The following is a 25,252-nucleotide window of genomic DNA, read 5'->3' on the forward strand; positions in this document are numbered from 1 at the left end:
GCGGAAGAGACGGCGCGGCACTGTACGTCGTACAAAGCTTCTTTCTCGGCTCTCTCGGCATGGTCTTTGACTGTGCAATTATCAACGAAAGCAAACTGGAGGGAGCAGCTCGCTCCCACGATGCCCTCAGGGGTTCCAGGTACGCGACCGTTCTCAGAGGTCAACTCTTCGGGATTACAGCCCGAATGTGTGGGAAAATGAGGAGAGCAAGCATCTCCTGCTCTATGCTGTCGCTCGAGGCGACAGCACACTTGACCACATCAATGATCGGCATGCGCTTTGGGCGCGCCGACGGCAAGGCAGGGTGCAGTCACAACAATGCGCGGTCCTAATGCGGGAAACGCGAGGACACGCAAATTGTCTTTCCGGAACCGTCTTGACTACCGTCACCGGGGGTTCGACTCGATGAGCATGAGAAACGGCGCGAATGCCTGAGGTGTGCGATACAGATGTATTGCAACCGTGGGAACTCCTGAGAGCGTGGGGTAAAGAGAGAGCCATGATGGGAAAGAGTGCCAAAACGTCTGTCTGCACTGTAAAGACACTGCTGTCGAGATTAGGGACAGCCCAGTAGGGAGTGGCTTAACATGAGGATAAACGGATTGGATAAGGGAATGTCGAGGCGGACCACCAGTGGCCCCCTCCCCTTTTCTTTGTTACCGCAAGGTACTTAAGACTGGACGGAATTCGTTTCCCTTCAGTCTAGGCTGTAATCACTTAACTCATCGATCAGTAAGACTCCGTACGATGCAACTTTCGTCTGGGCCGTAACCACTTGGTGGTCGAACAGTGAGACGCGGTTCTTCGTATGTAGTAACAGTTAAGAAAAGTTAAGTAGAAGAGTAAGATGCTGTTGATGTCTATGTTATCATCAGTGTGCTTCGGCAAGATGTACATATGACTGTAAATATTTCGCTGCAATATACCTTCAAGTTTTTATTACCTCCAACCTGCCTCCTGCTTCATCGACGTCGATCATCTCCTTGACGGGACTTCAATCCACATCAAGGAGAAAACGAACAAGAAAAAACATAACTCCGGCGTCACACAATGCGAATCGAGCAACGAGTGGGCTGTTGGATGCTTCCAACCCATTACATGGGGCTCTGAAATAATTCTTCATCGTCATCAGGCACAACACCAACAAAGTGCGCATAATGCCTTACATGTTTTTAGCGGGTACCACGGCTCTCCGTTGAATGACGAAAAAGGGTATAGTGGCTGTTTCCCTATGACACACAAATTATGATGAGGTATAGCGTAGTGGGTTCCTCGCAAGTGCACTTGCATTGGTTGCCAAGGAAGCCCATAAGCCCATCATCTATTTCCTCAGGGTCTCGATAAAGTTCTTCCCTCCTCTCTCTGTCTCTCTTTCTCACGTCAACGTATGTTACATTGCATGGTGGGAGAGTGAAATAGCGACCGGGCGTCACATAATGCGAATTACGTAACTGGCGAGCCGTTTAAAGCTTCCAACCCATTACAAGGGCTGAGCCACAATTCTTCATCTTCATCAATCGTCACGTAAACAAGGTGCACATAATGCCTTACATATGTGTAGCTGGAACTTCGCTTCTGCGCACAATGATGAATAATGGCGTTGTAGGTGCTTCCCAACTTCACAAATATTGTGATTTGTAGCGTAGTGGATACCTTGCTAGCGTACTTGTATGAGTAGCCCCAAGAGAGTTTACAACGGGCTCTAGAAATACCGCTCTTCCAGCTTTCGCTGTGACTGTGCTGCGCTTTCCGCGGAGGCCTGGCGTTTTTTTTTTTTTTTTGAAGGTTAATCATCTTTCCTATCGTCCCTTCGCTTTCCGACAATGTGTGACATCGCACTTTTTTTCTTTACTCAGCGGCGATAAGGCCTTGCTTCTGATAAATGTGCAGTCGTGAGCACGGTGTAAGTTTAGTCGTAAGCGATGTGAGATGGAACACCGAATTCGTGTTTTATGAACGAGTACATGTAATCACCGATAAGGATATGACGTATTGAGTTGCAGGAGATACCTTTCCGCTTGAGCATTTAGTGCTTTGAACACTTTTTCTCTTGCGAGCTGTGTTTAGTCGCTATGACCTTTACAGGCTAATTTCAGTGTTTCATCTCGCATTGTTCACAATAGTGCACGTTGTTCTTTTATTTAGACAATACAGATTTTTATTTTTCGTAATAGAGATAGTAAGGCACCTGTCGTCGTCGCACAGGGACTCCACGTCGAGACCGAAATACATTGCGGCTTCGAAAGTTATGTCGTAAAAGTCAATTAACAGACACTTGTTAATCAACATTTTATTATTAGCGTTAGGGCAATGGTTTGTGCGGGAAAGTTGAAGGGCATCACTATTTATCGCATGTCGAGTTTCTATAAATAAAAACAAGTCATACGTAGTTTGAGATATTCGTAATCGAACTTTAATGGCATAGATGTAAATATATGAATCACGGTGCCCCATCGCCCAAGTTTTTCGCAGGGTAGTGTATATATCTTCTGACTTGTTTGTGCTTTCCCTCTGTTCTCTGTGTCTCTGGCACTTGGAAATGGGTGAGCCGCTGCCGGCCATCTTATCACGGGGACACTTCACTCGTTACGGTCTTGTCGGCGCTATTTAATCGAGTGACAGCGCAGCTACACCGCCTGCACTCTCAGGCGGCGCCCCCGCTGTCGTGTTTGAATGTTTATCGAAGTTTTATCGATTGTAGAGTGAGGCTTCAAAACTTTTTTCTTTCTGTTTTTTTCCCCTTTGCGTATAAGGAGGTACAGTCTGAATCACGCTTGTCTGTTGTCAAATACGACTTTAGAAGTCCGCAGCATTTCCTTCTCGAAGTACGATGTACACAAGTCTGCACCGATATGCGCGCACTATACAGACTGTCGTCATGAGCCGGTGACCCCGTCTTCGGGGTGCCGAGTGCATAGCGGGAACGCATATTTTTACATATTTTCTCTAGTCGCGGACGCTATCGGCTGCCGCTCTTCGTTCATCTGGCGGGACTTCTCCGGACTTCGTAAGTTGTCGAGCGCGTGGCTGTGGACGCTGTCGCCGACCGCAGCTGCTTCCTCGCTTTAGCTGCAAGCAGGGGCCTAGCCAGAACATATTTTCTTTCAAGGCGAGGGGGGTGGGAGGGGGGTTCAACCATAATTTATGTATGTTCGTGCGTGTGTTTTTATGTGTATATATAGACATGCAAAATGAAAAATTTCGCGGTTTAGTGGGAGCAGGGAGGGGGGGGGGGGGGCTTGAACTCGTCCCCTCCTGGCTACGGCAGTGGCTACAAGTAGAGCGGCTGTGCGGGCTAGTAGCACAAGGACCTAGCATGCGTTATGACTACGTATGGTGTCATTGCGGCGTCGGGCTGCAGATGCATATTTTTGCAAAAAAAAAAAAAATGGTGACTGAAGCGGCCGGCCTGTTGCTCTAGACTATCTTACACCGTGCTCTAAACAAATGTTATGCAGACAGTACGCGCTTTGTAACCGCGATGCGCTTGGTTGGTCGGTACGCACGAAAAAAAGGAAATGTCATACGCTCCATCGTTCGGCGCCTTTGCTGGCCTTCCGTTTCGTTAGCACGGGTTGTCCTTGTGACCAGGGTTTTCCGTGTCATCACCTATTTTTGTACGGCGCTCAGGGTGTCTTTAGTTATCGGTTTATCGGCGCGATGACGTCATTTTGCGTATTTGTTGTCCATTTTCGCCTCCGAAGAGGCGACGATTGCGAGGATGCTTATCGAGCTACTTTCGGCGATTGCAAACGTCTTACGATCGTACAAAGCACAATGCCAGAGACCAAACATGCAATCGTAACCGCAAGGCGTTTTAGGCACGGCCGGCCGCTGCCATCTGTATTTGCGATGTAACGAGTTTCGTTCTTCGAAGCGCGGGATCACGAGTGTTGAGTCCCGATCTTCGCGCAAACACGAACTAAGAAGGGCAGCCGGCGGGTTTCGAGGCAACCGTTGCTATCTTGCTTGTCGCACGAGGGATGTTGTAAAGGACGCACACTCCAAACACGAGCGGGCGCTTTCGCAGTGAAAGTTTGCTGATGCATGTTTATCACTGCTTGTCTCGCCTTCTTCCTGCGACTTCTTCCGTGCTGGACGAAGTGTACACTCGCCCGTATTTCGCTGCGAAAGGGCATGCTACTTACTGAATGTAGATGGATTAAGACCCAGCCTTCCACTGGTGCTGGGAGGTTATAACGGGAAACTCGCGCACGTTTCGACCGCTGATGCAGCGCGTCAAGTTCTACGACAAAAAAAAAAAAAAGGAAAGAAATAACCGAATGGCAAGCCGCAGTATAGTACATAAGGCGGACGCTAAGCCTTCCAAACCTGACTTCTGGAGCTAATGAGTTATCGAAGCTGAGCGGTTGCACATGACAAACGCTGCAACGCAGAGGACTCCGATGTAATACTGACATACGTTCAGGGATTCTTACACCTAAATTAAGTACACGATCCTTTTTTGTGTGCGTACATGTGCGCAGCTGCCGGAGCCGGAGGTCGAACCACCGATCGACAGTTTGCCCAGTAGCGCATGTCGACGAGCTTTGTCAAAACAGTCTCTTTTTAAAATATTTCATCCTACGGGGCCTTAATCTACCAGTGTTTGCGGCTTCTAGCTGACCGCACGTCACGTTTTCAGTGTCTTCGCGTTGTCCTCTTCTGTCAGTGCGTCGGCGGACGCACGAGGTTTCCCGCGCATGCTTTGCGTACGCCTGCACTTGGCCGAGTTACTTCTAGGGCCACATCGTCGCTGGATCTTCTTCCAATCAGCAAACAATTCCGGGAGTGGGTGTCGGGGTTGAAGGCAAACATGAGATCATTGCATCGACGCCACGTACTCGAACTACATAATCGTATAGGCTATAATAGCACGCTCTCCTCGAGTCGAGTTGCCAGTCGGCTTCGTTTCACCACGGGCTCGGCGGCGCAGCTGCAAGCTTCGGCCAAAGTGCTGTCACAGCGACGACGATAAGATCGTCTATTTATGCCACGTTCTGGAGGCGTGATCCCCGTGTGGGCGCAACACGCGCAGGCAGGAAAGGACACGTCCTCTCACCGCCGTTGTGTGTGTCAGAAATCGCTCTCGTTTGACGTCATCATTTCGCTTCGAAGACTTCCCTTCCCTCCGCCGTAATCTATATACTAGACGCGCGGCTCGTTTTTCCCTGCAAACAAAGTGTTTATCGCTTGACTTCTTCGGAGACGTGCGTATCGAAGACGGCGGGCACGACCGCGAGTGTTCGTGCGGAGGAGTGTCGCCATGCGGAGGAGACGGACGTCGCGCCCACCGTGGCCACAGCTGTCGCGCCGTCATGACGACGTTAGACATGAGGGAGAGGGAGGGGGACGACGCCGAGTTGGCGCTGTCATCATAAGCTTTCGGTGCACGCCTTTATCAGCGCCCGCCGCTTATCCTTATCTTTCGCGAAGACTCGCCGCATCCATTCACGTTGAGGGGACGGACGAACGAACGACGGGATGCGGATGTGTGTTCAGTGACGGCTCCGCGCCGGTGCATATTTACGACCGCGGCCCATCGCCTGGTAACTTGCAGTCTATATACATTTTATTCCGTAGTGTGTGTCGCTTCATCTTTGTACAGACGGGTCCACTCTTAAAGGGAACAATGTGTGCAGGGCATGTCTGGATTTCGCTCTCTCACAAAAGCATAGTGACTTAGATTCGCGTCAGGTTACTTACTGGTGGTTGACAGTTCTGACTTTTTGTTTTTTGACAGACTAGTGTCGTGGACGAATAATGTTTCCGCATCCGCTTGCATTTACATGGCCAGCAGTATGAAAGGTGCTCATTCGCGTGTTCTCTTTAACGGTGGACCGTAGAGTACATGGCGACCTTCTTGGTGTGGTGAAGTGTAGCGGTGTTTGCGTCGCGTGTCGATGCCGCCATGGGATTGACTTTATGCGCGCATAATGCATTCTTCGGGATATGCAATGGAGTAGTCTCGGTAGCGCGATTCGAATCGACCACTTGTATCACTCGCTCTCATTTCATGCATGGTGAGCTAAGGAAACGGACCTTTACGCTCCTCAATTAAGCGCGCGATTCTACTAAATAACTTTCGTCTTGTTGTTTTTCGGTTCGAGCGTAACGATTCAGTTCCAGTTCCAACTCCGTTTTTTTTGTTTTGTTAAAATTGAAGGGTTCCACCATGTTGTGACGCGAACACAAGTAGAGAAACGCGCAAGACAGGTTTTTCTCTGCGTTTATCATCTTGTGCTGGCGTCGTAACGTGCTGGAACCCTTCACTTTGTCATCGTGTAGTACCAACTGGCTCAGAAAGTCGCACTGCTTAAAAGGGACGCTAAAGAGAAAACCTATTTTTCTTGTATTAGAAAATTACTCTTTCACTATACCGAAATCACCGCGCTTGCCGCGAGAGGACGCTTGGTAAGCGAGAAAACGACGGAAAAAAGAATACGGGCGCCGACGCCACCTTGAAATTGCCGCACCAATCTCGCCATGACGTCGTAGGTTTTGACGGAGTGCACTAGGGCCTACGTTGTTGCTAATCGGTAAAAATGAAGTGCCTTCACCTCCGAGGTGGCCATACACTTAGCATACCAAGTTTCAGGAAACTTCGTTGAGCTAATGTCGCCAGATTACGAAAAGTACACTTTGAAACCCGTGACGTCACGCGCGGATATTTCGGCACGAAATTTAAAAATGAAACTTTGACCTTCATTTTTTCCTCTATCAATAGACATATCATGGTGAAATTAACGACATTAGTGTTTTCAGAACACTGTTTATCAATCTAAACCGATTCGTTGTTTCACTTTAGTGTCCTTTTAAACCTCTTTTTTTTGTATGCGTTATCAAAAGAGCCAGCCACTCGATCGAGCGTGCTGGGAAAGGGAACTGAAAAGATAATTGATGGTAACGCAGGCTAAGGACAAGAAAGACACATTCGACACAACACAGCGCTAACTTTCAACAACTGTTTTATTACTCGCTGATCCCGCTTGTATATGTACTCTCACGACGTCATGCGTTACGTGTGCATAGCCCTCACAACCATGAACTGTAAACTACGCGCGTACATCACTGTCGTGACAACACAGTATCATTCACCTCGTGCAAGCGCATTTATCCTAGTTACTTAATGAAAACTCATGCTGTACCGATCATCTGCTACATGCCAATTATCTACTACCTACTAATACTATGCTCAATTATCATGTTATATCAACAAGCCCAATTTGCCAGCCTCATCGAACGGAACGGGATTCGGCCGGTAAGATTAGTGGCTGCATTATAAAAGACGGTGCGCTATACAGCGCTCATATCTCGAGTCGTTATCCGTGCTGATAGGAAAACGCGATTGTGTTTCAGTTGCTCCGTTTGTCCCGCAGGTTTCCTCGCTACTGTATCGCTGGCGCGGGCTGTCTCTTCCTCCACCTTCCTCCGTGCTGTGGCTGCTGCCATATCGTGGCAAGACGGTTAATTGTTCTCCGTGAAGAAGGCAGCGGCTGCGCAGGCGCGCGCCTTCCAATCGTGCGACGGGTCGCGTGCGACCCAGCCTTGACACGGGTGAGTGATATTACACGCGATTTCGTTTAATCTGTCATTGTCGGAGGACAGGTCAGCCGAGTTATTAGGAGCGTGTCGCGCTCTAACGCACGCTCGAGAAAGATAACCTTCCCGCGGCGCCCTTATTTTTATTTTATTTTTATTGCGATAGCAATTATATGGACAGTCTCGGCTGGTTTTTGTCCGTCCCCGTCACCGCCGCCGCCGTCATGCACCGTGTGTGTGTGTGTGTGTATGTATGTATGTATGTATGTATGTATGTATGTATGTATGTATGTATGTATGTATGTATGTATGTATGTATGTATGTATATTGTAAAGAAGACAGCGGAGCTCGGGCACGGTGGGTTTCGCGGCCGAGGGCTCAAACTCCGCGTCGCGACCCACTTCACGACCTTCCTTGCCCGAAACCAAGATCGCCTCCACGCCACAGAAGTCGATGACGCAGGCCGGAAGCTCATCACTACCTTGGCGCGTGGAAACGCCGACACCTCTAACAGTCAACACGCTACCCGTTCAGAAGCCGGAGTCCATGCCAGGAAACAGTGTTAATGTGCTCTCTGACCCGCCGGAGCTACACATGCGAAGATCAGTGCAGTCATTGGCCAAATGCACAGATGGTCACCTTGCTCGTAGCAAGAACCGAACGGCTGGTGCAAGCGATCTTCCACTCCAGCCCGTGTGCGCAGATGGCTTGACTGGTGGCTTCCGCAACGATGTCGCCACCTCCATGACTCCGCAGTCGACGCTACCAGTATATCACAAGCGCGCACCGGAAAGCGCTTGTAGAGACGTTGCCGTCTCGTTCAACGATATCTCACTGATGGAGGCCGGAGAGACCAACCCGGCTGCAGGCTTCGGTGACATGCCGCTTATATCCAAGTGTCACTCTCCGACCAAAGAACGTCAAGTCTTGTGGCAGAGCCAGCATCCACATGCATATAGCGCTAAAGTAGTGGGCACTGATGACGCGGCAGTGCGGAAGCTTGTCCCCAGGTTGCAGAAAAAGTGCCAGCTGCTAGTGTCCTCTTCTGCCACTCACCACGTTAGGCCGCAGCCCGACAGAGGCCTTCAAAGACTACCCAGACACAGCGAGTGTCGCCCCGCAGAATGTGCGACATTTTGGCACGACAAGTCGCAGCGTACACAAGACCGACCGTCGCGGCACAGTCAATGCCGCCCGCCAGAGTCAGTCTCGACAGCTCTCCATGCAGTGTCACAGCGTGGCCGTGAGCGGCCTTTGCGAGGCAGCCAATGCCGCCCGCCAGAAGCATCAGTGTCTCTATAAGCCGGCGTCCCTATGATGGTTCAGGGCCCAGGACCTCTGAATGTTTTCACTGAGGACCTCTGAATGCGTCTACGGCCCGTGGGCCTGCGATTACCAGCGCTGCACAGCCAATGTCGTCCACCCGAAACCATTTCTGCAGCTCGCCATACAATTTCGCAGCGTGGCCGAGTGTAAAGAAGACAGCGGAGCTCGGGCACGGGCGCGAGATCGGCTGGGACGAGGAAGAGAAGAACGAGGTTCAGAATAGAACGGCCGGCCTAGCGAACAGGCGTTGTGTCTATTTGTCTCGTCATTACAATATATATATATATATATATATATATATATATATATATATATAATATATATATATATATATATATATATATATATATATATATATATATATATATATATATAATACACACACACACGGACCAGGGACCTCTCGCTCGGCAGCGCATGGCGCTAGCCACTACGCCACGAAACGCAGATTGTCCACGTAGCTAACGGCGAGCGTTATATACACACCCTTCACCACTGGCCTGACTCAGAGACGGCAGGCGCTTATAAGCGTTTCTTCATTACCAACGAGATGGCGCGAGGAGCGCGCTGGGCTTTAAAGGTCGCCGCCCCGCTCCTGCGAACGCCGATACTCTTTGCCCTACAGGGCGTGGTCGCTTTCGTGCGTAGAGCGGGGTGTTGTACGTTTGTGCTTTCCTCGCGATGTCCGCGCTGAAGTCACAGAGCGTCGCTCTTCGCTCGCTGCAGCGGTCGCGTTTGCGAAAGGAGTGCGCTGTTCAAACAGAAATAAGTAACAACTGCGACGTTTAGTTCGCGCTCGACCTGTGTATACTTGTTCGTTTCGTGCGTCCTGCTTTATGTTTCAACAGTGCGCTTCAAGTATCGAGCTGTGACGCATGACAGTTCGCGCTCGTCCTGTGTGCGTTCTTTTCGTGCGTCCTTTAAGCTAGAGCGACGCGCTGGCGATTTCGAGTTGTTTTCCGTTCTTCGCGTTACATTCCAATTTGTTGCTATCGCATTCATTGCTTCGCCGTTGCGGCGAAACTGTGACTTTTTTTTTTGTAACTCTTGCGTGTAACGTGACTTGTCAATTGCGCGAGACGATAGCACCGTTGTGTGGACATTGTTAAGCGCGCACGCGAACCCTCTCGAGATTTAATTGCTGTAACCCGGTCGGTTATAAGGACGTCATTTTGGTCTGCGGCGATAGGCTTTTGACCTACATCGAGGTCTGCTGATTATCATACTTGCGTTATATTGACGTGTCTTCGGTTAGGGGAGCATTGTTCTATAGTTGTCTCTGCCAGCCTGACTGAGCTCTTGCGCGGAATACCGCTGCGTAATATCCGGTTTGATATTAAACACGCGCCGTGGTCGCCGAGTCGTTCGTGAGATGACCACGTGTATTCGCGCAGGTTCGTTTACCTGTCGTGTACGCCAATTCGAGGTCACCTGCTACTTCATATTGTGCGCGCATAAATCGTGCAGGGGTCAAACGCATTCTAGAGTCCTCCCCTCACGGACTGCTACCTTAAGCTGAATCAACTAATCAATTGATCAGTCAGTCGACTAATCTTTTGATTGATTGCGTAATAAACTTAATGGCTTAGTTTCTTGCTGTCACTGCTCAAAACATTGTTGATTAGACCGGTAATTCTTCGAATGTGTTTACGCGTTAAACCTAATCGATAAATCGATCGATCATTTAGTCAATCACTTCTTCAATCGAATGACAGATCAATCATTTTTAGTAGATCGGCGTATTTCCCTCACTTTTCAAAACATTGTTGCTCGGGAAGTTACTGGAAGGCGCTTGCCGGGCGTTGCGTATCGGCGCTGACACTCGCGGTAAAGTTTGCTGACGCTCATACACACCAGCCACGGCGGTCTAACGGTTATGGTGCTCGACTGCTGACCCGAAGGTCGCGGGATCGAATCACGGCGGCCGCATTTCCGATGGAGGCGGAAATGCTTGAGGTCTGTGTACTTATCAGATGCACGTTAAAGAACCCTAACAACAATTAATAATAATAATAATAATAATAATAATAATAATAATAATTATTATTATTATTATTATTATTATTATTATTATTATTATTATTATTATTATTATTATTATTATTATTATTATTATGAGCGTAATTATTATTATTATTATTATTACGCTCATGCACGTACCAGAATGAGGCGCATAGAATAAGCGTATTCTGTCTGTTAAATTTCATGACAGCTGACCTCGCAAGGTTGTGATCTGCTGCATATGGTACGCTTCTATCGGTGTTCGTGCATGTCGATGGATCTCGATGTCTGTCGAAGCGTCGGTTACTCAGTGACTCATTCAGTCAGAGCTTATACGTCTTCATTCTCGCCTTCGCAGCGTGCCAACGCGATCTTCGCAACGTAGCTCGTTGCCTCCCCCCCCCCCTTTTTTTTTGTAAGGCGAAAGCCTCAGGTGTCTCGTTGACTGGCCTCATGAGCGAAACGCGGTAGGCGAATGAAGCAGTACAAAAACCCACGTGACCTGTATACGTCAGTAACGACGCCGTGTTGTGACGTTATTATGACGTCGCAGACTGCAGAAATGTGTGATGTCATCGTAACGCCATATGACGTCATCGCATCGTCGCTTGATCAGTACAATCGAGCGGGAAGCAAAAGAAGACGGCTTTGTCCTTCGAGTCGTCTTACTTCAATGCAAACGGGACCGTGCGAATTTTTTTTTCCTTATTAAAGCAATAATACTAACCGATTATCGAGCAGCTTGTAGAAATTTCCGAAAGGAAAAATTTTCAGGCAAGCCTTTCAAGTTCTCACAGCTACAGCAAAGACGAACCCATAGGGAAATGAGGCCAGCTTTCTTTTTTTTTATCGCGCTGCGGCTTATGTAACAGTTTCCCCTTACGTAAACGCGCACGCCGGTCCAGTTGAGCGCATTATGAGCGAACGCGGTTCAAATCTTGTTTTGAACGGGAGCTGCAGTGTTTCGATCGCTGCGCCGATTGTGAACGTCGCAGGCGCGCACGTGCTCGTATATTGCTGCACCTGCAGACGGCAGGCTGCAGATTTAAATATTTAAAAACAAGAACAAATTCAGAATAGGACAGTTTTAATCTCTCTACCTGCCTTTATTCTTTCTCTCGGGCACAACAATCTCTAAACCAATTTCTCCGGTATACAGTGGCGACCACGGCGTCGCAGCTTTATTGCGACGGAGGCTTCAATAAAGGCGGCGACACCGTGCTCATATAACTGTGCGACCTTGTGAATCTACCGCGTGACGGTAAAATGGGTCCTGCCTTCGTTTAGAACGCGAAAAAAAGAAAAACAATCGACCGGCTGCTGTTACTAAGGGCGCTAAACTTGCAAACAGTAATAATAAAGTTAGTTCTTAGAACTCTGGCGCTGCGAGATGTACCATGTATACGTGGGATGGTTTGTTTGAGAAGTTCTTATTCAGAAGTTCACTTGTCCGTGGATTTGTCTAATGATTATGCCGTGGCTTTAGAAATTCTTCTTACTACTAAATATTGCGCGGTGGTGGAAAGGTTATGAAATGGATAACTGACAACCACCCGTTCGTAGCACGAAGCCTCAAAGAAATCCCTACCGATTTCTCAGAAAGATTAACTTCTCTGTTGGTACCGGGTTCGATAACCGGACCAGGACGAATTTTTTTTTCTTCGACAATGAAGCTTTCCTTTTTTGAGAAATTCGTGTGGATTTCCTTCTGGCTTCGTGCTACGAACGGGTGGTTGTCAATTATCCATTTCATACATATTATACGCTTTATCTTTCTCAACGACCGAGAAATCACGTTTAGCGTGAAGGCGGTAAGGTTACAATCGCATGCATAATCGTCGACAGTGGTTGATCAGCCGGCAACGTTATTAAGCACCATATAAAAGAAAATTAAAAGAAATAACTCAGAAATAAAAGGATGAATTTTATAGGCACCTTAAGGTTATGGGTTCGAAACGTTTCGCGAAAGAGTGTACAGCTTTTCCTTCGTTCCTCCGTGTCCGCATCGCGCTGTGCTTACTGCTGTGATACGAATGATCAACAAGCTCAAATAGCAACATCATTCAAGAGGCGTGTACACAGACTGCAGCAGGGCTTCCCGCCCTTCTCGCCAATGCAACTCTCTCCTTCTTGTCGCTGGCAAGTACACACTAATCGTCGAAGCTGCGTGATCGGACGTCGCGCATGCTTTCCGTCTGATCGACGCTCGCGAGCTATTTCTAGGAGCCTGCTTGTGTGACCTCGTTCCCGGTGGTGGCGACAGCTGGTTATAAGCCGAGCGCGCAAAACGATGGCGAACGCAGGGTAGCCTTGTGTGGCTGTGTTTCGGTGATTACCACTGTAGCGATGGCTAACTGGGCTTCTAAGCCGCGGCCACTAACACCCGTTTAAGCCTCGTTCCACCCCTGAAAAAAAAAAAAAAAGCGTGTGAATGAGACGGCCTCTATAATACTGTAGTGCTGCATCGAAAACACGTACCCGCTGCGCTAAGCTCAGTAAATGTGGCGTTTGCGTTGTCACTATGTCGTGGGCGTAGGCGGGCCTAGGGTGTTCCATTAGTGGGAGCAAAGTATCGCCTATCCCCCCCCCCCCCACTCCCCGAATTAGTCGAGTCTGAAAGAAATCATTCGCAATGGATGCACAAACGAAAATAAAGCGATAACACGCATATCGCAAACGGCCTGCCTTTGGTCCCCGACGTCCCGGGGGCGAAGGTTCGAAGCAAACAGTTCTTGGAATGCAAACATCAGGCCGGGGTCTTCAGTTGTCATTGTCGTCAGAAACCTGCTCTTTAATCAACAACGAGACATGCAAAAAAAGTGTTGGGCATATGGTTGTGAGTTCGATATCGCGGCTGTATGTGCCAAGTGGAACGGAATGCTATTAAGAACGCTCGTTTGCCGTATGTTTTAAGAAACCTCGCGAGGTGAAAGTTAAACGCGGCGCGATCTTGCTTCGTATGCCAGTAAGTCCTCGCTTCAGTGTGTGTGTGTGCGTGTGTGTGTGTGTGTGTGTGTGTGTGTGTGTGTGTGTGTGTGTGTGTGTGTGTGTGTGTGTGTGTGTGTGTGTGTGTGTGTGTGTGTGTGTGTGTGTGTGTTCTGGAGGGCACTACTGTTCGCGGTGTGCCTCGTAATCAGATCGTGGTTCTTGCATGTAAAACAGATAGGCTAACCTAACTTGCTTTACCTTGGTGCCCGAACAAACAAGACGGCAGCTGATCAGAACTGTTGTTGCGGTATAGTAATAGTCTGCGCGCACGAAAACTTATATAGCCACACTTACTGTGCGCTTAACGGGGTCCACGTGGTGCTTTTCAGTCGGAAAACAAGGCCGGGTTGCAGTTATATGCTTTTTCCTAGCTTTCATCCTTGGTCGGTTTCAAATGCCGTCGATCAAGTTAGGAGGCGTCTGTCTCCCGGGTGTCTTTCGTTACTTGCGCGCAAAGCAGTCTCAGCTGTCAGCGTATATAACTGTCCTCATTGCTGGCTAGAATTGGAACACACCCACATAGCAGCGTGCCTCTATGTGCGTGCTGTTTGCAGTGACTCAACGCGACCACGCGTCGACTGCGACATAGGGAATTGTTTTTATAGCTGACGGAGTCGGGGCACGCGAGCAGCGGCCGAGACGCACATGTACCTACCTGCGCATGCTGTTAAAGCTGCGCCGTGCCAGTGTTCTAACGCAGTTGCGACGTTTATGAGGACGAGAACAGAAAAAAAAAACGCAATGTGGCTTTGTACTTTTGATGCGCCCCGATAATTTAGTCCTTCTCTCAAGGCACGCAAACTACTGCAATGACTGCAGCCTGGCATAATTTTGTGTGTGTGTGTGTGAACTGCTTTTGTGCGCATGTTCCAAATATAATACGAAGCTTGTTTCTGTCACCGAGAGTCTGCGGCTGATCGTTTTTGTCCGTTATCTCTGCTTTCGTTATTTTTTTTTTCGTGAGGTTGATTCTAAATCCTGACCGCACTCGGAACACGTCACAACAGTGCCGTGCAGTTGACACTTTGAAAATTGTTATTCATAAGAGCTGAATTGCCGTTGGCGATAACAGCGGTAATGTGGCGTGGATATGTATGCCATATGGCGTAATTATCCGAGCCCAACAACTAATTTTACTTAGTTGAAAAACTATACAGTTTCGACATTTATGTAGCACAGTGACGTCGGCGAAATATTCTGCCATACCAGTTTAGTGGACTAAGTAATATTCGTTTCCTGTGGGGAGCCATATCTCCCTTACGCTATACAGTCTTGTTTCGTTGTATTACCCGTAGTTAACTAATATTGACCACAATAACTTACCGCAATAAATTTTGACTCAGGCACAATAAGGAACAACGTTCGTCCTCTTCTGCGTTTCTTCTTCTTCTTTCTTTTTTGCTATGTTTACTTAAAATGCATTTAAGTATCTGAATAATTGGGCTTCTGGCCATTTTCACCGTGAGCACGCGCTGGCTTTTCTTACGTGCCATAAGTTTGTCTTATCTGCAGGCTTTCCTGTGGAGACAGAGCGTGCTGCTTATCTATGAATAACAGTAGAAACCTTGGCCACCATCGCACGACGCGCGTGGTTTTAGAGGTTAGGTGTCATGGCAGCAATTACGCACTGGTTGTGTGCTGGTTCCCGTTGTATACAGCGTGAACGGTAAACACTGTCTGAGGGTCACCAGTGCGCTTCCCGCTTAGACAAGGACGCTTATTGCTCCAGTTCTGCTGGCAACTAATCCGCGCATGCGCAATTTGGAGAACTGTTCCTTTGTCATATTATACAGCGATTCTACTCCTGCGCCAAATGCGCCAAAGCGCGCCAAATTGGATTTACTGCGCCATGCTGATGAAATCGGCTTAAGTTGCGCCATACAGCGCCAGAGTTTCGAATTTGACTGTGTCTATCACCCGCAATCGCTCTGCCGGCTCGTTAAAATATCTGAAGCATGCTCTTGAGGCCACCGAAGTTATAGCCACGGACCAAAGATTTTTCCGCAAACGAAACAGTGCTTACACGTGCGTCCTGATTAAGCCATGACGCCATGCACGGTGCCGATACAGATTCTGATACGCAAGTCGGCTCGACCGCAAAACGCGCTCTCCGAAGAGCCTCGTGACTTCTACGCCAACTGGTGACGATCAAGTGGGGCGGCGAATCATCGGCTGACGTCGTCTGGTTCCAGAAAGCGGCGCACGGCATGTAATTAAGGCAATGTTCAGTAATAACTACACGAGTGCCGCTAAAATGGCTGTCACTTCTGTTTCTGGACATTTCGGAACGAAATCGGGGAAACCGATAACAAAATGGAATTTTGCGTCCATAGAAGAGCAACGCGAACGGTGGGAACACGCCGACACTTCTGAAATACTTTATCCATGAATCTCCATTTAGAAGAGGTTTTTCGTAGTTAACTAGACCCCGCCACGGTGGTCTAGTGGTTATGGCGCTCGACTGCTGACCCGAAGGTCGCGGGATCGAATCCCGGCCGCGGCGGCTGCATTTTCGATGGAGGCGAAAATGTGTGAGGCCCGTGTACTTAGATTTAGGTGCACGTTAAAGAACCCCAGGTGGTCGAAATTTCCGGAGCCCTCCACTACGGCGTCTCTCATAATCATATCGTGGTTTTGGGACGTTAAACCCCAGGAAAAAAAAAAAAAAACTTCCACCAGCACGTCCAAGTATGTATCGCGCTTACCGTAAAAAAAAAAAGAAAAGAAAACGTCCTGTTTCTTTCGACACCGTGATTGGGAGGGTCCATATATGAATCTTTCGCTTGCTTTTTTTTTAAATGTGCTCTCATTAATAAAGGCTTGTCTCCTGGTCGGAGCAGCCGCTATTTCGTCTTAATATGCGCAGCTGTCAGTAGCGGGCCCGTTGATGGCTGCCGGCCTTGGCATTGGAAGGCTTACTGTCGGAAGGCCCAGCTTGAGCTATAGTATACCGGCGGCGTTCCTAGAAACTGCGCCTTTCATCGCCCAGCGATGACGTCACCGTGCGTCGCCTAGCAACGCGTTGTAGGAAGAGAAAGAAGTGGAGAGGAGGAGGAGCAAAATAAGTGAATAAAATAAATTTTTTTTGGTGACGCGGGATTCGAACCCTGGTACCCACAGTCCTCATTCCTTGCACCACTAGTGTGGAGCTGTCGTGGTAATTTTTTCCCGGTAATTTGCAACTAATCGAGATATGTATCCAAGACTTCATAAAACCCTACAATAATTATTCTGATGTCTGAATGTAAATGCAACTTGCTTCTCCAATGTACTCCACAATGTGAAATTACCTGCTCCAGGGTGCTCCCAGATGCAGATAATTACCTGCTCCAAAGTGCTCCATAATGGAAAGTTTTGCTGCTCCAAAGTGCTACAAAATGAAAATTTTGCTACTCCAAAAATTGCTCCATATCAGAAGTACTCGGTAGCATCACTGCATATAGCAAAACCATGACGGTGATGTAGCTATTCTAGACGCTGAGTCGCTCACAAATTCACCGTCTTTCCTGCCCATGTCGTCTTATATCGAACGGGTAACCTTTTCTTTAATTTGGAAACCTTGCTCTTAAGCGTAGTAAAAGTAATGTCAAAATGCACGAACAAATTTGATTCGTGCAGAAGGCCTAGCAGCGAACGATGAAATGGTCTGTGTGCCCAACGATCAAGGTATACGGTATAGTAGACCAGTCTCGTGTGGCTGGATAGATCGGACCACCTCCGTCCGTTTTAAGAACGCGCACAAAATCGCGCCTTTGAGCAAGTCCACAGCATCTGTGTGCCAGTGACGTTTTAGATTGTGGGGTCACGAAACGGGCACGATGCACCATCGAATGCTTGATGCGATCGGGAAACGGGGTGTAACTCGACAGTTCAGCATTGCGACAGTATTCATTAAAAACAAAAACACTCATCGTAGACTGCCCGGAACATATCCATATAATGACGTTATTTATGTAGTCATTTACATGTCCATATATATACTAGAGGTATGTCATATGAGCGGTGTAGCTATTCGTCGGACAAAGATGTCTTGGATACATAACGACCTTGACATACATGCGATGCTGTGGAGTGGTGCGCTCAGCATCTTCTGGCAAATAATTCCAGATCCTTGGTGTATGTGGGGTTTGCACTTGCAACGTGAAGAGCTGTACTCGCGGGCGATGAAGTTTGCTGCAGCTATGCATGGAGTGCGCCAACAGTTCCGCCTTCGTCGTAATAATTCTGCTTTTTTCGCCACCTTTCTTACACATGCGTATGTATGATGTTTTTTTGTTTTTTTTTCATCGTATCATTCCGTCGTGCTTCCCGCCGCGCTACTCTCGTGCGGACGTTCGGTTATCGTGCACTTCGCTGGTCGTCTCCTGTGAGGCTCAATTGCGGTGTTAATTGCTCCCGCGCGGGTGTCGCGTGCCGGTCGTTTAACAACAGTATGTATACAAGGGGTTGTTTTACTGCCGCCGCGGTGGTTATCTCACCTCCCTGGCCACACGTATATACAGCCGTGGCATCAGTCGTGTGCGTGTGTTGACGCGTCGAGGAAGGTGGTGCGCAGACAGCGGCGGGCTATCTCCGTCTTCGTCGCCTAGACGTTCGCGTGTACGCGTACTGACTGTGTGAGTGGTGCCCATCACTTAACCTTTTATCTAGCTTTATTTTTCGTCATTTGTTGTGCAGGCAGGCTTGCCTTTTGGGCCTGATTGCGCGGCCTACTTTGTGAAAACGGAGCTTGGTCATGACAGTTCGTCAGACAGTGTAAACCGGACTTGGGGGGGTTGATAAGTCGAAGGAGATGTGTCGCGTCTGTTTATGAGAAAAAGAAAAGAACCGTCGTGGGCCACACGGCTTTTCAAGAGAGAGTTGGCGTGTTTTTGTTTTTTTTTTTTTCTTTTTTAAAAAGAGTTACACATGTGAGAGTCGTACGTGCAGAAATAAAGAAGTCAAATGACCTTTTTTTCTTAGGGTGTGGTAGCAACGTTGGTGCAATGAAAATAGCGAGCGAATGTGTTGCGTCCAGCGACATGATTGAGGTCCGCATTATTTGCGTGTGTTACTCGGTCATTACTACTTATTGCAGGGTTTCGCTGTCATTTCGAGAATTCCGCCGAATGTTTCGTTGGTCTTACGTTCCCGTGTATCCTCGCAGGTGGTGAATCTCTTGTCGAGTGAAAGATGATTCCCTTGGACGCGTCGACGGGCAACCTGCTGTGGATCCTGGTGGTTGGCTTCATCCTCGCCTTCTTCCTGGCCTTCGGAGTGGGCGCCAACGATGTTGCCAACTCGTTCGGCACCTCAGTAGGCGCCAAGGTGCTCACGCTGCGACAGGCCTGTATCCTGGCCACCATCTTCGAGATCCTCGGCGCCATCCTCATAGGCGAGTGCTGTTTGCTTTGCCCATCTTGTTAACGCTCGCGTCGATAATTCTCTAAAACTAGCCCACAGCGCGCGCATCCCAGCGTTTTTTTATTAGATACCCGCATCTCCAGAGTACCATGCGTGCGTCGCCCTTGTACGAATGCATTCCATGCCGGTCCGGTGTAGTCTGAATCACACTTGTCTAGTGCGGCCAGTCAGCCGCTTCAGCCGCCGTTCTTTTACAGCGAAAGCTGTTATGAGGTCGTTTCAGCGGCCGTTTTTGGCGCCGTAGTTGTCCGCCGCCGGTGTCCGTCACCACTATCGCGCGAAATATCGATGCGTGGGAGCCCAGTATTCTACCTCAGAGCCATGCCGGTGCTTGATGCTGCTTTGCAAAAAAGACACTATACAGGCTTCATGTCGGGAACGTACCGCATTCCTATATGTAATATAGCGTGGTAGAAGAGTAAAATAAGAACCAGACTTCACACAACGCGAATTCTGTAACCAGGCGTCACACAATGCGAATTGCGCAACGAGTAGGTTGCTCAATGCTTCCAACCCATTACAAAGGGCTCTGCCATAATTATTCATCATCAGGCACAGCATCAACAAAGTGCGCATAATGCCTTACATGTGTTTAGTGGGTACCACGGCTCTCGGTAGAATGACAAAAAATGGCATAGTGGCTGCTTCCCTACTTCACAAAAAGTACGATGATTTATAGCGTAGTGGGTTCCTCGCAAGTGCGCTTGTATTGGTTGCCAAGGAAGCCCATAAGCCCATGATCCATTCCCTCAGGGTATAAATAAAGTTCTTTCCCCCCCATCTCTCTCTCTCTTTCTCACGACAACGTATGTTATACAGCATGGCGGGAGAGTGAAATAGCGACCGGGCGTCACCCAATGCGAATTACGTAACTGGTGGGCCGTTTAAAGCTTGCAACCCATTACAAAGGGCTGAGCTATATTCTTCGTCGTCATCAGTTGTCGCGTCAACAAAGTGCACATAATGCCTTACAGACGTGTAGCTGGTACCTCGCTTCTCCGCGGAATGACGAATAATGGCGTAGTAGGTGCTTCCCAACTTCACAAAAATTGTGATTTATGGCGTAGCGGGTACCTTGCTAGTGTACTTGTATTAATAGCCCCAAGAGAGTTTACAACGGGCTCTAGAAACGCCGCTCTTCCAGCTTCCAGCACAGTCACAGCTTTCGCTGTGACTGTGCTGCGCTTGCAGCGCAGGCCTGGCGTTTTCTTTTTTCTTTTTTTTTTGTAAAAATACGCAGAGACCGACGCCGTAACTACACCAAACATAGTCATGCCGCATGCTAGGTCGTTGTGCTATAATTCAAGCACGAACGGAAGCTTGTAGCTAACGTGAGGTAGCAGCTGCGGTCGGCAGTTCTAGACAAGTGAGATTTAGATTGAACGTACGTAACTTAAGAGAGCGCGTGGCGCACGGAGGCGCGGACAGTCGGAACCACTTCAAATTCGTGTCTTGTTTACTGCTACGCGCGGCTGTGGATTGGACTCGTTGATTCGAAGGTGTCTCCGCTGTTTTATTTATTTATTTATTTATTTATTTATTTATTTATTTATTTATTTATTTATTTATTTATTTATTTATGCATGCATGCATGCATGCATGCATGCATGTTTCCTAATGTTGCTCCTGGCTCGCAGCGAGCCCGCAGCAACCCTTTTCTAACTATGAGACGCGAACGCTGCCGCGCTGTTCGCCTTTTCCTATACCGTGAAAATAAATCGTCCTCTTTAAAGGGTTCACCTTCGGCCTAAATTTCTGACGACACGCGAGACTGGCCGCCGACCTCCCTCCGGCTTTGGTTGCCTAGGTGACACGAGTCCTCCGCTGTACGCGACCCCCTTGCGCAGTATCAAGGACGCTACTGAACTATCAAAAATGAATCACCGGCTAAAACAACGCTTTCTTCGTCTTGAACTACGTTTATCCGGGGCGCGGCTGTTGCTGGGACACGTCGTTCCCAACGGCCGTCCGCTGTGTGCGTTTGTTGAGTGACAAGGCCACGCGATCGATTCAAGGTCGCAGGAATTTAACCCCCCCCCTCCCCGCCCTACATTTTTTGACATGAAAACCACGTCCCCCTTCACCCCTCCTGCCCCCCCCCCCCCCCCCCCACCACCAAAAAAAAAATGAAGACACGAAAATAGAATCTTGTAGAAAACCCTGTTCTGCCGGGTTTAGACTGGCAAGGCAGATACTTCGCTGCGCTCAATTTACTCATGGCTCAAACTTTTAGTTCGAGTGCAAAATGAAAGGTGCGGTAAAATTAAGATGTGGGGAAGCGGGTAAATTAAGTGAAACCCACTGCCGCAGTGGCTATACTGCGTAATTCTGCAGCTGAGCACGACGTCGCGTTTTCGATTCCCGGCCTCGAAGTCCGACGCTGCAAGTGTAAGAACGCTCATGCACGTCAAAAAAAAAAAAAAAGTGCTTCAAGTTTACCTGGAGCCATTTGCTACGGCGACTCTCACAGCCAAACTGTTGTTGAGCATTTGTCGGCCAATCGATCGATAAATCAATCAACCATTGAATCAATGAAATGGTCAATCGGTCCGTCAAGCAGTCAAACTGAGGAACGCTAAGGTGCGGCAACGGAATGGAAATTTTAAAAATTATACTGGTAGCTTTTTTTTTTTTTTACGAAATGCAAAAAAAAAGCCTGTACATAGATTTAAGTGCACGATTAATAACCGCGGGTGTAGTCATAATTAATCCAGAGTTCCCTCTACGGCGTGCTCCGATCATTACCGTATCGTGGTTATGGTGAGCAAAACCCGAGAACTTAATTTAAGCGACGCCAGACAGTCATCATCAATCGGCAGTCTTCTACATGCAACGTCCTCCGTATAACTCGTAATCCGCAACGTGGTTTCGGCGTGGTTTCGGATATTACTATTCGCACACCTCCTTGCTCGCGACATATGCGCATGTAGCCTTGGCGCCATAGGCGTGCGCAGGGTTCCCCATTAGGGGGGCAAAGTCGCATCGCAGCCCCCCCCCCACACACACACACACGTACGTTGGTCGAGTATGAAAGCAAACAAGCTTCGCAGTGGATGCAAAAATGAAAATGAAGCGATGAAGTGTTTCACACAAAGGCATGTCTTTGGTCCGCGACTTTCCGGGGGCAGATATTGGAAGTAAACAGTTCTTGGAATGCAGCATTTAGTGGTCCTTGACCGTCATTATCGTCAAAAACATGCATGGCCGTACATAACCTTGCGAACAATGACGGGGCAGGTCCGTCTGAGTAGACGTACGGGACCTACTTGGCACCCCCCTCAGATGATTCGGGGGGGGGGGGGGGGGCGTCCCCCTCGTGGGCACTCGTATGCTTGGCGCATAAGAACCATTCGAGAGAGGTGAAACTTGACGATAACACAATCCCACTTGGTTTATGGCGAGTGGTATCAAGTCTGGAAACTATGAGGCTTCCCTGTGGAATTGTGTGGGCACGAATGCAGTACTCTTCCATTCAACTTAACGTCGCGCCGCGGTGCGTTTCCCACCGTCGAGTTGGCCTCACCCGCGCGCCTCCATCCCCGTGGGAGCAAAGAAGATGTTTTGAGTCTCCGCAGAATCTTTCGCTGATTGCGAGCAATCGCGTTTATTGCGCTTGTTGGCGAGTTTCTTTATCGCGTTCTCGCTCGTTTGCGTCGCGCTACTGTCTGTGCCGCTTGCCTCAATCCTCTTATCTCGCTGCGGAGGACCGTCAGGTGTCCGCGTTCGAGCGCTACAACTTGCCTCTGGCTCTCTCTCTCTCGCCAGAGTTCACGAGCATCGCTTGAACCTCACCTCGATTTGCGAACGGATTCACGGGTGCAAGAAACTTTGATGGAGTACTTGACCTGTACTTGGATGTCCGTAATGCAATGGCCCGTTTCCATTCTTCGACGGCTACGCCAAACAGTTGTACCCTTACAAAAATCGATTTAGGCTGTCTATAGACAATCTAAACCCATTTTTACAGATTATAGACTGTCTACATACATTTCTGTACGGGTAGCATATAGCAGAGTGTAACGTTGGGCGAGTTGGTGCATAGCTTAACGAAATATTTGCGGCGCAAGCCGCAAATGAGGAAGAAGAACGAGAGAAGACAGGATAAGGTTGTAGCGTGACCTTTCTTCCGTGTGCTGTTTCTTTTTCTATTTTCCTATTTGATTCGATGTGTTTAATGGGACGTAAGCCGGGACTTTCAGAAGCACATTGTCGGTCAGTTTTCATGACAGCACGAAAAAACAAAAACAGAACATCCCAGTTGAAACGCTTCTAATGATGTAAATTAGGATTAACATACCAAGTATCCGATAAAACTATATATACTACAGTAAGGACGACATATACACTGCTTGCAGTGTCTATGTGTGTGTGTGTCCCTGCCCCCTGGCTACGCCCAATGACCAACCTGAATGCCATCGTCAATAAATGTTCTTTACCACTCTACTGCTGCTTCTTTTGTTTAATGACCTCCTTCAAGCAAGTGACTTATAGCGCGTTAATTAGATAGAGCTTATTTGTCGTTAATTACGAAACGATTGTCCTAGCCCGCCCTTGCGCTGAAGTGTGCTACGTAATGTGAACTGTTCCTGCGCCATCGCGCATTGTACGATAACGGCGTCGCTTTGTCTTTCTCAAGTGTTATTATGTGGACCAGTTATCCTTCATGCATTGTACATTGTACGCAGTCACTGATCTAGCTGCTTTCAGGCTGGGCCTCACTCGTGCGACATCTTCTTTTTTTTTTTCTGTTTTCGGAGCTGGCTATAGACTGTAGAGAAGGAGTAGACAGCTAAGCTTATGTCTGCCGTCTTGAACAATGTGACGGTCGTGTTGAGATAACGCGCGCGGAGGTTTATCAGTTGTGAGAGCTTCTCGGTTTTTTGCCCCAATTAGATGCGTTGTAAACCATGCCCGACCGACGCGTTGTCGCAAAACGCCGGTCATGTTGCGTCAGTCACGAAATACTTCGGTTACCGTCTTTTCCCTTCTTTTAGTGATGCGTACAGCTTTTTATAGCTGAGAGCAACCGTCCTTGCTTCTGCAGCTAAGGTGCAGTCACTTATTTATTTATTTATTTATTTATTTATTTATTTATTTATTTATTTATTTATTTTGTTTGTTTGACCTCAGGGTTCAGAGTACATTTCAGAGGGAAAGGGCCGTTCACAACGACAGGGATGAGCATAAAGCACATTTCGTAAATGTAGAAAATTGTTGACGCACGATGATTAATAATGTAATAACTTGCTTATAGAATACAATAAAGTAAATGGTGAACAATAATATTAATGCTGGGTGTTGAACGGTGCCATCAAAATGCACCTGTTATTGAACAAAACACAAAAGCGGTAATGAGGTAACCAGCGTTTTAAGGACTTTCTTAAAATTGAATGGAGTCAGTGATGCTTGTTAATGATGTAGGCAGGAAATTTCATTCATTATAACTTCTTGGAAAATATAATTTGGCATATAAGTTACTGCGTTGCAGTTGGGGACTGAGGCTTTTTTGTTGGTGATTACAGGGTGCTGGTTAAATCAGTCTGGAGCAAAGTTTGGAGTTCTGTTTTAAAAAATCAGTTTCACCGCAAAGGCGGAGCAATGGATGCGATAGCAACAAATTGTAATGTCACGTTGCCGATGTGGGCGGAGTCACGACGACGGGCTACGCCTTCCCCTCCCTGTAGCGGGGAAGAGTGGCGAGGCTGCGCGAAAATTTGAAACCAGCTGAAATGGATGTTCTAACCCCTGTAACTTTATTATAGCAAGCACTCGCAAAATTCTTGCGGCAGCATGTTCACATAGCAAAAGTACGCATATTTCTTTTCATTACAATTTTCGGACCTCAGGGTTGTTCCTGGCCCTTTAAAGGGGTCATGAAGCACCCCTTGGGCTGATTGAAAAAACACATCCTGCGGAAAGCTGACACGGCTATGAACTGCTCTGCCAAATATTACAGTCGTGCGCGCCGCGTAATGGCCACAAGCGGAGCGC

General features: G+C 48.2%; 1 protein-coding gene across 3 annotated transcripts in view; it reads left to right on the forward strand.

Annotated features, from left to right (window-relative positions):
• Positions 1–25,252, forward strand: part of LOC119383368 (sodium-dependent phosphate transporter 1-B) — a 94,130-nt gene that overhangs the window by 35,613 nt on the left and 33,265 nt on the right. For 2 of the 3 annotated variants that reach the window (XM_037651462.2, XM_037651467.2), the window contains exons 2-3: positions 7,380–7,557; positions 19,005–19,232. In XM_037651462.2, coding sequence (XP_037507390.1) covers positions 19,031–19,232 — 202 coding nt within the window. In that variant the 5' untranslated portion in view covers positions 7,380–7,557; positions 19,005–19,030. The remainder of the gene's footprint in view (positions 1–7,379; positions 7,558–19,004; positions 19,233–25,252) is intronic. The other variant, XM_037651465.2, reaches the window with a different exon arrangement.

This window comes from Rhipicephalus sanguineus, chromosome 2 (assembly GCF_013339695.2).
Source record: "Rhipicephalus sanguineus isolate Rsan-2018 chromosome 2, BIME_Rsan_1.4, whole genome shotgun sequence".
NCBI classification, from domain to species: domain Eukaryota; kingdom Metazoa; phylum Arthropoda; class Arachnida; order Ixodida; family Ixodidae; genus Rhipicephalus; species Rhipicephalus sanguineus.